This window comes from Antedon bifida, chromosome 1 (genome assembly GCF_963402885.1).
Source record: "Antedon bifida chromosome 1, ecAntBifi1.1, whole genome shotgun sequence".
Taxonomy (NCBI): domain Eukaryota; kingdom Metazoa; phylum Echinodermata; class Crinoidea; order Comatulida; family Antedonidae; genus Antedon; species Antedon bifida.
The window spans coordinates 18806783-18823323 of record NC_136226.1 but is presented as its reverse complement, the minus strand read 5'-3'; the positions used below and the strand labels follow the sequence as shown (position 1 = coordinate 18823323).

Below are 16541 nucleotides of genomic sequence, written 5' to 3'. Positions count from 1 at the left end.
TTGAAACAGCATGTGCAGTCAAACAGAAACAAACAGAAAGACATTCAGTAAATAAATCAAGTTACAAATCGATTTCAAGAAGATTAAAAGAAATTAAAGATGGGCTGTTTTTAACAATTAATACGAAATCATAAAATATATAATAATGTTTGTGAAAGAGGCCACTCTTTTTTTGCATAATAGAATATTTCCTGTTAGTTTCTTGCTTCTTTGTGTACATTCTGCTTTCATTTTGTAATGAGTAAACATAACAAAATTTCTGCTTCAGGTCAATTTTATTATTATCACAACAATCTTTAAATTCCACATCCCCTTACCTTAACTTAAAAACATTAAAAATGAAACTCTTGGCGGTAGACCTACTTTTTATTTTATATTCTTCCGTTCCAAAAAAATAATGCATATATTACATTTATATTATTTTAGGTCATTGCTTGATATTAAATGTACGTTATGGCTAATGATAAAAAGCGAAAACAATGTATTATCTAGTTCGCACCGCACATTCTCTACCTAGGCGCAACCAATTATAGGCTAGATTATGGTTGGCTCTAGGTAACAGCGGTAAAGTACCAACATCGTATCCTAGCTATAGAATGCTTACGTTGTCTCGTTGCTGAATTAACTGTCTTTTTGTTTTGGGCAGACGCTGAAAATTTGATCGACTCCATAGCACCAAAGGTGGGTGCATCACAGAAGCAAAATGAAAATATCAATGTCTACATGATGTCCTTACATTATTAGAATCAACTTATTTTTTCAAATTTTTCATTATTGCAATATATAGACCCACATAAGATTTTTCCAAAAATGTAAATTTCTTAAAATAGACCAAATGAAAAATGTCTTTAAATAACCTTTAATACACAAAAAAACAGGTTTATAAAGTTCCATTAACATGTATCGGATTAAGGGACTTTTTTACATAAGTACATAGTCTCTACGATGTACCAAGTACCTAATTAAGCCTAGGTCATGATAGAAGGTCCTTCAGAACAGTTCTAGTATCATTCTAGATCTGTAAAATATACTTAATTATTTTCATATGATGACATTTTTCAACGTATGATGTTGAAATTGTTTGAGAAGTACCTTGAATGAATGTTGAGTAGTATAGCCATTTAAGCCTTGTATAAAACCAATATTGAAATAACTTAGTAAGTGATGGATAAATTTAGGAAGAAAATTGTACTGTACTGTATATAATTTATGAAGTTTGATATTAGAAAGACAAAGGCTTAAAAATCTGTAATACATGCGAGAGATTGTAATTACTGTGCATGTGTATTTTAAAACAATCCTCGTATAAAAATTGTAAGAATTTGTTTATAAAGTATTATTTCCATTGTCATTCTCGATAATTAATCTAAAAAATATATATACAATACAGTTGAACCTCCTGTAAGCTCCTGTTACCTGTCCAATGGATGGGGATGGAGAAACAGTGAATCCTTTATGATCTCTCTTTGAGCTGATTCATTACTTAATGCAGTATTAGACAGGGGTAGCTCCATGATTTTTAATACATTTTTAAATAAATCTTACTTTAAATACTAAAATACTTTGCAATAAAAAGATGTTATCAAATAAATCTAAACAATTGACAATTATCATTTCATTTTTAAAAAAGTCATTTGAACGATTCCGTTCACAATTTATTTTTGAAATTGTGCCAAAGGACATCCTACGTAGAGCTACCTAACGTGACTTGAAATTACCAAGGTCATGTTAGAAGATCAGGAACAACCAGTCACTTGCGACTAAATGAATTAATTTTTTTAATCCAACAATTTCCAACTAATCTTTATGTACCTAACAATTACATTTTCTATTTTTATCCAAGTAAACAATAGTGTTTTATATTCAAACCGTATGTTGTTTTGCACAACATAATTATTCTTCTTACGTTTAGTTAAATTGACGATTTCTATTTTTTTAATGTATTCATAAGATAATACTTTTATTGTAACTTTGAAGTCATATCGAATATAAAGAATACATATCAATATAAAATTCATAAAAAAAGGAAAAACGTTGCAAACACTCATCAAAATGAAAATAAATCAAGGTCCTTGTTTTTTTTTTGGATGAAAGGGCAGAATTTCATTTAAGTTTATATCTGTAATCATTTTCAAAAAGAAATATGTCTTTAAAATTTATTATTACTCCCACCGTCAGGGTGTTAAGTAATTGGTCAGATGTTTGCCCTACTCCCACCCGAGAATTACTTCTCAATGTACTTTAGTATAAAGAACAAATTGCATCAGAGTAGGGCAAACTGACCAATTAAAATTATTTTATTGTTTTTTTTATTCACTTTTTTTAATTTGGTCTTTCGTAATAATTAACCTTTTGATTGATTCATTTTATACAGAAGTCAATCTTATTTATCAAGCTTTGTCGTCAGGTAATTGATAAATAAGTACTTCTAAATTACACATTAACTGGAAGTATCTTCGACCAAACAATGTGACTTAGTACGCATGTAGCAAGTAAAGATAGCATTGCATGATAGGTTAATTAATTGGGCGGCAATTAGGAATAGTGCATACTATAAAACCCTAGGATAATTAACACATCCTTTTTTTTAAAGATACCATTACCAATCTTTTTTGTTGTGCTTAATATACAGGTAGGCCTTGATGCCTTTACTAGGCCTCACACAGTTGTCATCACAGGTCTGCCTATCCAATAATTGCTCAATCAACATTTGTGTCCAGAATATTGGACAGGGAACTTCCGATGCTCCACCATTATTTCAATTGCAACAAAAACAGTTCCTTTATCTGTCAAAAAGATAAACAAATACATCAAACATTTCCATGGTTTTAATATTTAAAAGCCCTTTTTCCAACAAGGCAACAACATTTATCATTTACCTAATCCAAGTTAAACACCGCTTCAACAGGAGATTGGCGAAAGTTTTTATTTCTCTATGTTTTTATATAATATTTAATGTAATAATGTTGTTTATTTTAGTATGTCTAGCATTATAAGTGTTAAAATTAAATTAGTTGGAACTACTTTTTTTTATTACATGATCATTTAAAAATAAACAAAACAAACTGTATTATTTCAATTGATTGAAATGGTAATAAAATGTTGAACACAATTTCAACCAGGATACAGCTATTAAAAGGGAAATAGTTTTAATTTGAAATATATAAATATCGCAGAAAGGAAAATGGACAAGAGTGGATTGAACCATATCTTAACCAATCATAAATCAGATATTTCCTTGTTTTACTTCGCATCTATAGAAACTTTGAAAGTGAAACAAATTCTATTCAACTTAGTTAGACTATGTTTACGTCTCATACATTGAAAATTATAAGTGAAATAGGAAGGGGACGTATTTAATAGCTTAAGGGATTGTTATAGTGTTTTCTAACAAAACTTCTACATATTTCTTCATGACTTGGCGGATTCTGTACAACAAGCATTGACCTATGAATTCTCAGGTGGTGGAAAATGTAAATTGATGTGGTTGTCACCTATTTCTATTTTTATGCTATTTTCTATCGGGACAAATGGATATGATTAGGATAATTCCGAGGAATATCACCGATCAGTATGTTTCTAATACCCGATTCACACGTACACAAATTATAGGATCGATGCCTTAGAAAGTGTGCAAGAACTTACCTAAATCATAGTCTTAATAAAAGGTTTGTGTTGTAAATATAGAATGTTTGTACTGTAGTTCTTTATGCATCAAGTAATTTTAGGTATGAACACATTAGCTGCAAGTAGAATGTCTTTGACCAAACAGCGTAACTTAGAGATGCAGTATGTGCACATGTTTCTGAGGCATTCTGTGTATGAACACATTAGCTGCAAGTAGAATGTCTTTGACCAAACAGCGTAACTTAGAGATGCAGTATGTGCACATGTTTCTGAGGCATTCTGTGTATGAACACATTAGCTGCAAGTAGAATGTCTTTGACCAAACAGCGTAACTTAGAGATGCAGTATGTGCACATGTTTCTGAGGCATTCTGTGTATGAACACATTAGCTGCAAGTAGAATGTCTTTGACCAAACAGCGTAACTTAGAGATGCAGTATGTGCACATGTTTCTGAGGCATTCTGTGTATGAACACATTAGCTGCAAGTAGAATGTCTTTGACCAAACAGCGTAACTTAGAGATGCAGTATGTGCACATGTTTCTGAGGCATTCTGTGTATGAACACATTAGCTGCAAGTAGAATGTCTTTGACCAAACAGCGTAACTTAGAGATGCAGTATGTGCACATGTTTCTGAGGCATTCTGTGTATGAACACATTAGCTGCAAGTAGAATGTCTTTGACCAAACAGCGTAACTTAGAGATGCAGTATGTGCACATGTTTCTGAGGCATTCTGTGTATGAACACATTAGCTGCAAGTAGAATGTCTTTGACCAAACAGCGTAACTTAGAGATGCAGTATGTGCACATGTTTCTGAGGCATTCTGTGTATGAACACATTAGCTGCAAGTAGAATGTCTTTGACCAAACAGCGTAACTTAGAGATGCAGTATGTGCACATGTTTCTGAGGCATTCTGTGTATGAACACATTAGCTGCAAGTAGAATGTCTTTGACCAAACAGCGTAACTTAGAGATGCAGTATGTGCACATGTTTCTGAGGCATTCTGTGTATGAACACATTAGCTGCAAGTAGAATGTCTTTGACCAAACAGCGTAACTTAGAGATGCAGTATGTGCACATGTTTCTGAGGCATTCTGTGTATGAACACATTAGCTGCAAGTAGAATGTCTTTGACCAAACAGCGTAACTTAGAGATGCAGTATGTGCACATGTTTCTGAGGCATTCTGTGTATGAACACATGTTTCTGAGGCATTCTATCTGTGAACACATGTTTCTGAGACACTCTGTGTATGGACACATGTTTCTGAGGCATTCTGTGTATGAACACATGTTTCTAAAAGCATTCTGCATATGACTCTCGGACCCCTTCTACAGATGAGGTAATCATCTATGTATACCATATGCATAAAATAAGTGGAAAACACTAATTCTATGTTCAAACATGCTGCGTATAAAGTTGGTGTGACAATATGCAATGTAATTCATAGATTAAAATGCCATGTTTTTTTTTATATTTCATATGCATCCATCATCAACTTACCAATATCAGGATGAATAAACTATTTTATAAGTTATCATGCTTATAAATAATAAACTAAGTCTCATTTGAGGCTCACTGGCTTTTAAATAGTCGCGAGTTATCCTGGCACTAGATCAGGATTGAACCCTGGACCTTGGGATTGGAAGGCAAGCATGTTAACCACCTACAACTCCAATACAACAGATTTTAATGAAGGCATTACAGAAGTACAATGCATTCATTTCATTTTTGTGTGAACATACCCTTCGATAAATAGTAGGGGATGTGTGCTGATCATAGAATTAATCAGAATTTCATTATAGTTTTCTGTTTTAAACTAGAGGACCAGCATTTGATATAATTACTGTACACATTACAAATTATTTATCTTTATCCATCTATATTGTTTAAATTGCATCTATAACAGTATGTTACCATTTTTCTTGTACTTTCTTTACATTATTCAAAAGGAGTTAAAACATATTCTCTTAAAAATGTATTGTTCCCCTGAAAAAAAGGTTGATGTTTTTGTTGAATATGTATTTTTAAATGTCATATAATAGTTTTTCACTTTGATCAAAAATTGAATCACAACAAATTTATTTACCTGAAAAACCTGCAATTTAAAGCAAAAAATGGTAGAAATTTACTGGATGTCAATGGATTTTTGGTTGAATTTAACTGTTTGTCATTAATCTTCATTTTTCATGTTTTTGGGGAAAAATACACCTTTAAATTATGTCACGATAATGGGGTTCATCATCTTGCAAATGAGGGTTATTATTCTTTGACATTAATGCTTTTTGTTTTATATTCTCAATGACTTTTTTACTCGATATCAACCTCAGCCCTTTTAAATGAAAGAAGACATCTGTAGAGACGTAGCATTAAGTACCATTGGTTTGTCTGTTGATTGATTTGTTCCTATTTTTCACAGGTCACGTTCCATTTGATGGCAGCACTTACGACGATGTCATGAACAACGTGCTCAACCAGGACTGTTTACCCCCAAAGGCTAAAGGTACAATTAGTGTTCAATAATGCCTTGATGAGTTACTTGTAAACTAGAATTTACTATTGAATAACAAGTGTATAACAATCCAGTATCTAGGACACATTGATTCATTTCATGTCCTCGTGTGGGGCAGTCAGTGGGAGGAGCCCTGAGCAACTTGTATGAAGTGTTTGAAATCATTCAACTAGATTTCTCCCTAACATTAATCAGTGTCTAGTTGAATGAATTCATTTTTTTGTTTCACCTTTGGTAAAAATAGTAACTGAAGTGTCATCCTTATTGATATTATTACTTGCACTTTTAAGAATTTTGATTTGTTATTGACTTTTTTGTTTGTTTTGATATTAACCATGGTGCTTTCTAAAAATCAATTTGCATACCTTTATAATTAGGCTGAAAAAGAACAACAGATTGAAGTTATTTTGATGTTTAAATACAGAGTTTGGTTTTTCTGTCATTCACCGAATACAACTTTACTTAGCTGCATGCAAAAGTTAGACAGCATGAGTCTTAATGCTGATAGATTTTTATGAAACACTTTATGATAACTTGATATTCATAATATCTGTCATCAGTTAAATTTATTTGTTCATTGTTTTTTTTTATCAATTAGTTGCTCCTCCCTCATGATGGAAATGCAAAGTATTATCCATAAATGAGAGGTTGCACGTCAAGTCCAAATTTGAAGAAAATCCATCTAGTAGTATGATATGATATGATAGTATTTATTGTCATTTAAACAATACTTTAAAAATTAAATTTGATTGATGAACGAGATTTGAAATGAATACATTTTAAAATGTGTACAAATTGCGTTCATTTTTTTCTGTTTGCGTTCATTTTATGATTTGCTTCTCTACATATTATTAGTTCATTCCAACCTTAACACGTATGGTTCTTCTGGGAAAAGTCTGTAATTAAACCTGTTGTATTAATTAATTTTACAAACAATTTGTCCATGCAACTAATAAATTAAAATTCTTTGCCACAAGAAAAATCAAATGCAAGTTAATTAATATTTGTCATGTTTAAGCATTTTTACACTCAATACCATAATTGAACATATAAACACACTTTGCACGCTTTTCAGTGTATGAATTGAAACAAACACGTTTGATAATTATGTGACTTCATTAATTTAACCAATCTTCATTAGATTAATTTTACCCTTATTAAATATTCCACATGCAGTTCTGAAAGGACTCTGAAGCGTCTTGACGTTTCGATCAATAGTCCTCAGGTGCGAGAGTGGACAATTGAAGCATATTGATCAAAAAGTTGAGAAAAAGTTCAACAGATCTCTTTAAAACTACATACGTGGTGTGTACCATAAACTTTATATTACTATGTTCTTTTCTCAAATAAAAATTTAAATGTAACTAAAAAAAAACCATCCCATAATTCATAAGAAACATAATAATTTTTTTTTAATGTATTTTATTATTAATTATGATTGACTATTAGTCAGTTTCTTTTCAGTTTGTTCTTTTTAAATATTTGACTGTCAAAATTATGAGAAATTAAATTTGTTCACATTATAAATTATATAAATATTTGAGGTTTAGTGTTGAAATGTTAGTACACATTTAATCCATCAAAAACTTTATTTATAAATAATTCATTTCACTTCCTTCCGAACAAGTTGAATCATGGTTGAATGCACTAAAAAAATAAAAACATATTATAAATTATGGTTATAAGTTGTGAATAAAGGTGAAAGGAAAGAAAAAAGCAAAAATCTATTTATAAAATAATAATTATTATGACATAAGATATTTTGATGATCAACAGAACCGTGCTATACTTCAAACATTATTTAGTATATAAAAATAAAAGTATTCTAAAAATTATATAACAATAATATTAATTATAATTATTGTTAATTGTTTAGATTTTTAATACGCTTGCTTGTAATGTAGACGTAGTGTATCAAATGGTTGATTGCAGCCCCCATATTGTGTGGTGCCCCTCCATGAAGAATCACTTTTTGAACTGAGATAACTTTGGAGTTCGCCCTCTAGCCAACTAGAAGCTCATTGGCAGTAAGGTTATTTTCCGTTCAAGCAGGAACAGCATATGAACACAAAAAAACTCTCAGCAATACCCATTACAAAATAAAAATGTTCTCAAAACCAGGTTTAAAAACACCCACATGATTGGGTGTTAGAATGCCATTTAACCGGATATCCTTGTGCAACTTTTAGTTGCAACACAAAATGACAGCTATATTTTTTTAAAGCATTTTTTTGTTGTCTACCACACCCACTGATTTAAGCAATTCCTTAACATGCTCTTTTCCCCTTTTGCTTTGTTACTAAAATCATTACTTACAGTCAAATGCAATGTATTCAATTTTGTCCTGGAGAAATTGTACTATAAAAATATTATTTAAAGGTGTAATGATTCAGCGTGTGTAAAACCTGGAATACTTTCAAGGTTAGAAACGGAACAAGAAATGCTTATAATCCAACGTGTTATCACCCAAATGATTTGCAATGTTTGTAAACAACAAATATTTGTAAAAGAAGTTTTTACAATATTTATAGTACACATAAGGGTGCGTTTCTGGATGTATAAAGCATTAGATGTGGAGGAATTGAACACATTTTAAAATACAGTATTATTACTAACAATTTGCAAAGTCTTCTAAAACTTCAAATTCAAACAATTTTTACAACTACCTGCCTGCTATCAAATATTTCTGGTTGATTGCAATTTCTGAATTGAGTGTATTCATGTTTACCCAGTTTTCCCATGTTTACTTTAATATTATAATATATATTTATATTATATAACTTGGTATCATCTTACATTAAACATGGTGAATATAACTGTCTAATGTTATTAACATTTTATTTCAGGTCCTAGGATCAGTGGTAAGCCATCTACTGAGTTCTGTAATCTGTTACTAGGTCTCTTGGATAAAGATCCCAATTCAAGGTAATACATCAAGTGTGGTAGACGGGCTTGTAAATTAGAAAAATTGGTAGATGGGCTTGTAAATGAGAACACTACAGTTGAACCTCCTAGTGAACACCCTTGTGTCTTGAAAAGTGTCCATTTTACAGGAAGTTGATGCTAATTATAGATTATATAGACATGTAAGGTTTTATCAATAAGGTGATCAGGCTCCTCCCTGGTTTGATCAGGCTCTTTCCTGGTTTGATCAGGCTCTTTCCTGGTTTGATCAGGCTCTTTCCTGGTTTGATCAGGCTCTTTCCTGGTTTGGTCAGGCTCTTTCCTGGTTTGATCAGGCTCTTTCCTGGTTTGATCAGGCTCTTCCCTGGTTAGATCAGGCTCTTTCCTGGTTTGATCAGGCTCTTTCCTGGTTTGATCAGGCTCTTTCCTGGTTTGGTCAGGCTCTTTCCTGGTTTGATCAGGCTCTTTCCTGGTTTGATCAGGCTCTTCCCTGGTTAGATCAGGCTCCTCCCTGGTTTGATCAGGCTCTTTCCTGGTTTGGTCAGGCTCTTTCCTGGTTTGATCAGGCTCTTCCCTGGTTTGATCAGGCTCTTTCCTGGTTTGATCAGGCTCTTCCCTGGTTTGATCAGGCTCTTTCCTGGTTTGATCAGGCTCTTCCCTGGTTTGATCAGGCTCTTCCCTGGTTTGATCAGGCTCTTTCCTGGTTTGGTCAGGCTCTTTCCTGGTTTGATCAGGCTCTTCCCTGGTTTGATCAGGCTCTTCCCTGGTTTGATCAGGCTCTTCCCTGGTTTGATCAGGCTCTTCCCTGGTTTGATCAGGCTCTTCCCTGGTTTGATCAGGCTCTTTCCTGGTTTGGTCAGGCTCTTTCCTGGTTTGATCAGGCTCTTCCCTGGTTTGATCAGGCTCTTCCCTGGTTTGATCAGGCTCTTCCCTGGTTTGATCAGGCTCTTCCCTGGTTTGATCAGGCTCTTTCCTGGTTTGGTCAGGCTCTTTCCTGGTTTGGTCAGGCTCTTTCCTGGTTTGGTCAGGCTCTTCCCTGGTTTGATCAGGCTCTTCCTTGGTTTGATCAGGCTCTTTCCTGGTTTGATCAGGCTCTTTCCTGGTTTGGTCAGGCTCTTCCCTGGTTTGGTCAGGCTCTTCCCTGGTTTGATCAGGCTCTTTCCTGGTTTGGTCAGGCTCTTTCCTGGTTTGATCAGGCTCTTTCCTGGTTTGGTCAGGCTCTTCCCTGGTTTGATCAGGCTCTTCCCTGGTTTGGTCAGGCTCTTTCCTGGTTTGATCAGGCTCTTCCCTGGTTTGATCAGGCTCTTCCCTGGTTTGATCAGGCTCTTTCCTGGTTTGGTCAGGCTCTTTCCTGGTTTGATCAGGCTCTTTCCTGGTTTGGTCAGGCTCTTCCCTGGTTTGATCAGGCTCTTCCCTGGTTTGATCAGGCTCTTCCCTGGTTTGATCAGGCTCTTCCCTGGTTTGATCAGGCTCTTCCCTGGTTTGATCAGGCTCTTCCCTGGTTTGATCAGGCTCTTCCCTGGTTTGATCAGGCTCTTCCCTGTTTTGATATGGCTCTTCCCTGGTTAGATCAGGCTCTTCCCTGGTTTGATCAGGCTCTTCCCTGGTTTGATCAGGCTCTTCCCTGTTTTGATATGGCTCTTCCCTGGTTAGATCAGGCTCTTTCCTGGTTTGATCAGGCTCTTCCCTGGTTTGATCAGGCTCTTCCCTGGTTTGATCAGGCTCTTTCCTGGTTTGGTCAGGCTCTTTCCTGGTTTGATCAGGCTCTTCCCTGGTTTGATCAGGCTCTTCCCTGGTTTGATCAGGCTCTTCCCTGGTTTGATCAGGCTCTTCCCTGGTTTGATCAGGCTCTTCCCTGGTTTGATCAGGCTCTTTCCTGGTTTGGTCAGGCTCTTTCCTGGTTTGATCAGGCTCTTCCCTGGTTTGATCAGGCTCTTCCCTGGTTTGATCAGGCTCTTCCCTGGTTTGATCAGGCTCTTCCCTGGTTTGATCAGGCTCTTTCCTGGTTTGGTCAGGCTCTTTCCTGGTTTGGTCAGGCTCTTTCCTGGTTTGGTCAGGCTCTTCCCTGGTTTGATCAGGCTCTTCCCTGGTTTGATCAGGCTCTTTCCTGGTTTGATCAGGCTCTTTCCTGGTTTGGTCAGGCTCTTCCCTGGTTTGGTCAGGCTCTTCCCTGGTTTGATCAGGCTCTTTCCTGGTTTGGTCAGGCTCTTTCCTGGTTTGATCAGGCTCTTTCCTGGTTTGGTCAGGCTCTTCCCTGGTTTGATCAGGCTCTTCCCTGGTTTGGTCAGGCTCTTTCCTGGTTTGATCAGGCTCTTCCCTGGTTTGATCAGGCTCTTCCCTGGTTTGATCAGGCTCTTTCCTGGTTTGGTCAGGCTCTTTCCTGGTTTGATCAGGCTCTTTCCTGGTTTGGTCAGGCTCTTCCCTGGTTTGATCAGGCTCTTCCCTGGTTTGATCAGGCTCTTCCCTGGTTTGATCAGGCTCTTCCCTGGTTTGATCAGGCTCTTCCCTGGTTTGATCAGGCTCTTCCCTGGTTTGATCAGGCTCTTCCCTGGTTTGATCAGGCTCTTCCCTGTTTTGATATGGCTCTTCCCTGGTTAGATCAGGCTCTTCCCTGGTTTGATCAGGCTCTTCCCTGTTTTGATATGGCTCTTCCCTGTTTTGATAATAATGCAAAATTGTTCGCTTATGGAGAGTGTGTGCGCACTTTAGGAAATTTTTGTTTGTTTTGGAAGGTTCAATTGTACTCATGTTGGTGTGCTTGTAAGGAAGACATTACTAAAGGTGGTATTAGTGGGCTTAAATGGGGACTTACTACTCAAGATGGGTGAATATGCTTAATGAGGACACATAGTATAACCAGGGAGGTTTAACTCATGTTGGGTCATTGTGCTTAAATGAGGATTGGCAGATGAGCTTGAAAATGTATTGGTAGTATTTACATTTGAAATGGTACCTAAAAGAATATAGGCATAAATGACACTTACAGTTTTATACCCCCTACATACCAAACCTGATCAATATCAATATTTTGTTTTACCTGCTTTTACAATGACAAATGGTAACCTGTGTTAATTTTCTTGGGTCAAATTACCACTAAATCATGCATGAAGAGACACAGAGACACTATTTGTTGAATAATTTTAATTTTATGTATCAACAAAACAAAATCAGTATTTTTTACGTGTCTGCAATCTGATTTTGTTCATACCATGAATAAAGCCCTAGTGGTCTATTTATTTATTATTTATTCTTTTGACTGGATTACATTTTCAGTAACGCAGTACTGCTTTCCAAAATGGTCCAGTTACAAGTTTAAAAGTAAAGAAAAATTATAACATATAAAAATACAAAAAGATAAAAACATAGTAGGCTTAATTTAAAAGATATATACAGAACAGTAGGATCACTTAGATGACATTAGAGTTGCTATATTTTTGAGTTTATAAATATTGTTCCCAGTTACTTTTGTTCTAGTTTCAGTTGGTAAAAGATTCTATTCTTTTGTTGCTATGTCTTTGAAGGTTCTCTAATGATGTCTACATATCAAGCAGAACATTCCATGTCTGAATCTTGGTTGGTGGGGGCTTTTTCTAACTCGCACAGATTTCCATATCTTCACCGTTTAAATTAAACGTTGGATTTTCAAGCATTGAGAAAATATACATTTTTCTATTTCTATAGTGATGATATGGGTTATATCTTTTTATGAAATGCTTCCAACTATTTCTATACTATTAAACTCCTCATTCTTGCTTATTGATCGTTCCACATTCTTTGTCTTAAATATATTAAAGTATAAATATCCTTGACTATAAATATTACAAAGCATACCATTTTTTTTCAGTTATAATAATGGACAATGCAAACACGTTTGTCATTGATTTTGTTATCATAAAGATACTATGAAATTATAATGCTTAATTGAATGTCAGAGGAAAATAACCAGACGCTGTATCAATATGCCACAATACTTGAGAAAGACATACTAATGAGCTTTGATAAGTTATTGTCGGTTTAAATCAATGGTCATTAAATTCTCATACACTCTTCTCATTTACCAGTGTAACACCTGTCTAATATCTATCGCTAAGAAACCTGTTAAAGCTAACTCAACTCATCAATGCTGGTCCATTACTGCGATACAACTAGAATATTGTCAGAAAATTATTAAATAATTCATCTTCAAAAAATCGATCTTTATTTAGATCGTCTTATAGTTTTCGTAGTATTTGTTAAGTATGATGCGTATATGCTTTATTTACCTATCCACTTAAAAGCTGTGCAAGAATAGATTCACTCTGGAATGTTCTAATCACTTTTATTTAAAATCATGAAACATTGTCAAATTGAATATATGTAGGTGTGTGTAATAACACATTGTTTTAACTAATTAAATTAAAATACTATTAATAATGATGGTAGTAGTCCATCTCATTTCTGTTTATCAATTTCCATTGATGTTGAGCTTAGTTAGAGTGTGATGTTGTTCATATAATGGAAACCTGTCATTTCCTCCTCTGTTGTAAGATCCATTGGTCCTGTTTCTACTGCAAAGCAAAACAGTGACAATAATAACAACAGTTAAAAACACTCAAAAGATTCAGGGTTTAAACACTATTTAACCGGTTATATCGCTGTGCAACTTTTAGCTGTATCGCAAAAAAAAAATCATTTTAAAGTAGTGTTAATGTTTTTGTCAATGACCAACCACAAATTTAGCAGAAATTCTGTCGGTCTAAAAATTGAATTTTTTTAAAATAATGGTTTATTCTGCATTTTTTCGGTAAATTTTTTTCTTTTATTCTTTTTATTTTTTAATTTAAGTTTTTTCCTATTTTACTTATTGAAAGTTTGGTTTGGCTACTTGGTAAAAAGGAAGTGTTTGTTTACATGACAATAATCAGAGTGTTAAGATTATTTTTACTCTTATCTTTTTATAATGCAATTAAATTTGTCTGTTTTTTATTAAGATTAAAATAGTTGTAAATGAGCAGTTGATCCATAAACATGTTGCTATACATTGTATGCTATACCTTGCCAAATAACTTGAAACTTATTATCAACAGAACAGGACAAATGTTGATAATATTGTCCCGATTATTCTGGTTATTACTTTCACAGTTGATATAAAAAGTTATAAGCGAATGATTTCATCCGATGAGCATTTAAAACATGTAAATGTTGTGCACTAATTTACCACAACTCTCTTCATATCAGCCATTAAAAGTTTGATAAATAACAATGAAAGAATTAAAAGGCATTGACCTGCAGTTTCCATGTTTAAATTCTGATTCTGTAGTAATCAGGTGTAATAAAGATTACCAAAATGCAATGATCGGTCAATGACGTCAACACTTGAGGTGCAGATTTTAAAGATACTTAAAACCACTGGCACAAAAGTTGGATACTATCAGCTCAAAATGTCACCTGCTTATTAAACTTTTATTTATTAATTAAGATTTTTATGTATGATGATTGACCTAAATGTTCATTTTTACTATATAGAATTTCAGCCATTAAATCTGTTATAATTTGATTTAGAATTAGGGCCTCTATCAAAACAAGCACGAACGTGCGATACTCGGGGTACAGCAAAAGAAGCTGTAATGACGTCATAAGACGGGATGTGACGTCACATACACATCAATAACCTCGCTACCAAATACGGTTATACAGTACCATCTTCGAGACGTCATATGGCTGCATCCGGTTTGAAATTAAAAAATCTGGCTCTATAACTTTGAGGACATGTCCCTGTAGTATAATCATGCCAAATCCCAGCTCAATACTACAACGAATAAGGGAGGAGTAGTACTTTATAAATCGCACTTTTTACTCAATAGTGTCGGATGGAAGAGAAGATGAGAGTCCTTAATTAATGATAATAGTTTTTTTGTATTAACAGAGTTTGTAATGCTGCTTAAGTTTTACTCAAAATAAAACCAGATTCTCACATAATCATAATGGTTGGTTGTGAGCACGTTATCTGATGAGCTAGTGATAGTGATTTGCAAATATTTATTGTTATATATTTTATATTCTTCAACCCTACACTCAATTGTAGTAAAAATGGGTAAATTGATCACGTCAAATGAGTCATGTACAATAAACATGTTAACCGTGGAGGAGTGTTTGTTGAATGAGCTTAACCCAATGAACTGTCTCCACACTTTTACTAATTGTGCTGTTAAAAGTGCTCCTTGTACATATTTTATAAAAAAAAAACCTGTTAAGTTGCTATAAAAGTGATTGTACTAATGTAGAAAATCATAGTCTCAATGGATTTTTTTTCAATTTGTTAAAAACACACTTTCCATACATTGATTGTTTGATTTTGGCCTCCTGACTGATTATTTTTTTTAATTTTCAACCTACATAGATTTGACAGGAGGATTAAGTAAAGATCCCAATTAGTTACATTTCATGGCCTCTGAAATCTTGAGCTGGGTATAGACTTGCAGAGCTAAGAAAATCTGTGTGGACAGTAAGATTTCCTTCCCTGAGTCGAGGTTATAATCCATTTGATTTCGTGGATTTGCTAAAAGTTATAAAGACAAACCTGTTTTTGTGACTTTCTGTGCAAAAATAGTTACTTTTGAACGTCTTTGTATAGATCAACACACCTCCATATTAAATGAAGACCACATCTTGCCAACGTTCAAATTACTTACGAAAATATTTTCATATATTTTGATTCATAAACAACAGCTACAATATGATGAGGAAAATTAAAATTGAATGTCGCGTAGTTCGCTAGCTTAAGTTTTTAACCATAAGTGACCGAAGGAGAGGACGTGAGTGCAGAATTTAAATAGGATAGTATATGCAGCATATGTTGCCGATAACGAAATGCAGCGCGTTAAGAGGCTGTATTCTGATACATATTAGAATCAGGAAACTCCACTTCACCTTGATAGTGAACTAATATTGAGATTGTAGCTTGACTTTAATTTTATAAAGAATGAGATAAAATCCTACATCTTATTTTCACCTATTTTTAAACCACACTATATTGTAGCCTTTTTACAGCATTAAACACAAATTTAACTAGATTTTGACGTGTTCTTGTTATTCGCGGAAATACAACATGCACATACGTTTAAAATATATGAACACCGAAAATTATTATGCCATCCTATTAAATATGTTTACAGTGCTGAATTGTACCTATTTTGTATCATACAGCATATTACAGTATTTACAGAACACACTGTATATGTTATATACAGTGTAGCATAGATGAAATTACGAGACCCATCTTTTAATCCAATTTTTAACACGATGACAAATTTGCATTAAATTACCCATTTTTTAGCACATGATTATTAAAGTTTAACGTGCACATGCTTTGTTATTTTGCAATCAAAGTTCATCAAAATGAATGTAATCTATGAAGGTATGAAAATCAAAAATCAATTGCAAAAACCAAACAAATTTGAAATGCTCAAAATGGCCTGAAATGTACGCGAAATTGATTAGAAATTAATTTTGTACT

At 34.0% G+C, this 16541-nt stretch overlaps 1 protein-coding gene across 1 annotated transcript in view; it reads left to right on the top strand.

Moving 5' to 3' along the window:
- LOC144844440 (serine/threonine-protein kinase ULK4-like) overlaps nucleotides 1-16541 on the top strand; it is a 104859-nt gene that overhangs the window by 39251 nt on the left and 49067 nt on the right. Inside the window, exons 6-7 of the mRNA XM_078701357.1 lie at nucleotides 6050-6133; nucleotides 8989-9067. Coding sequence (XP_078557483.1) covers nucleotides 6050-6133; nucleotides 8989-9067 — 163 coding nt within the window. The remainder of the gene's footprint in view (nucleotides 1-6049; nucleotides 6134-8988; nucleotides 9068-16541) is intronic.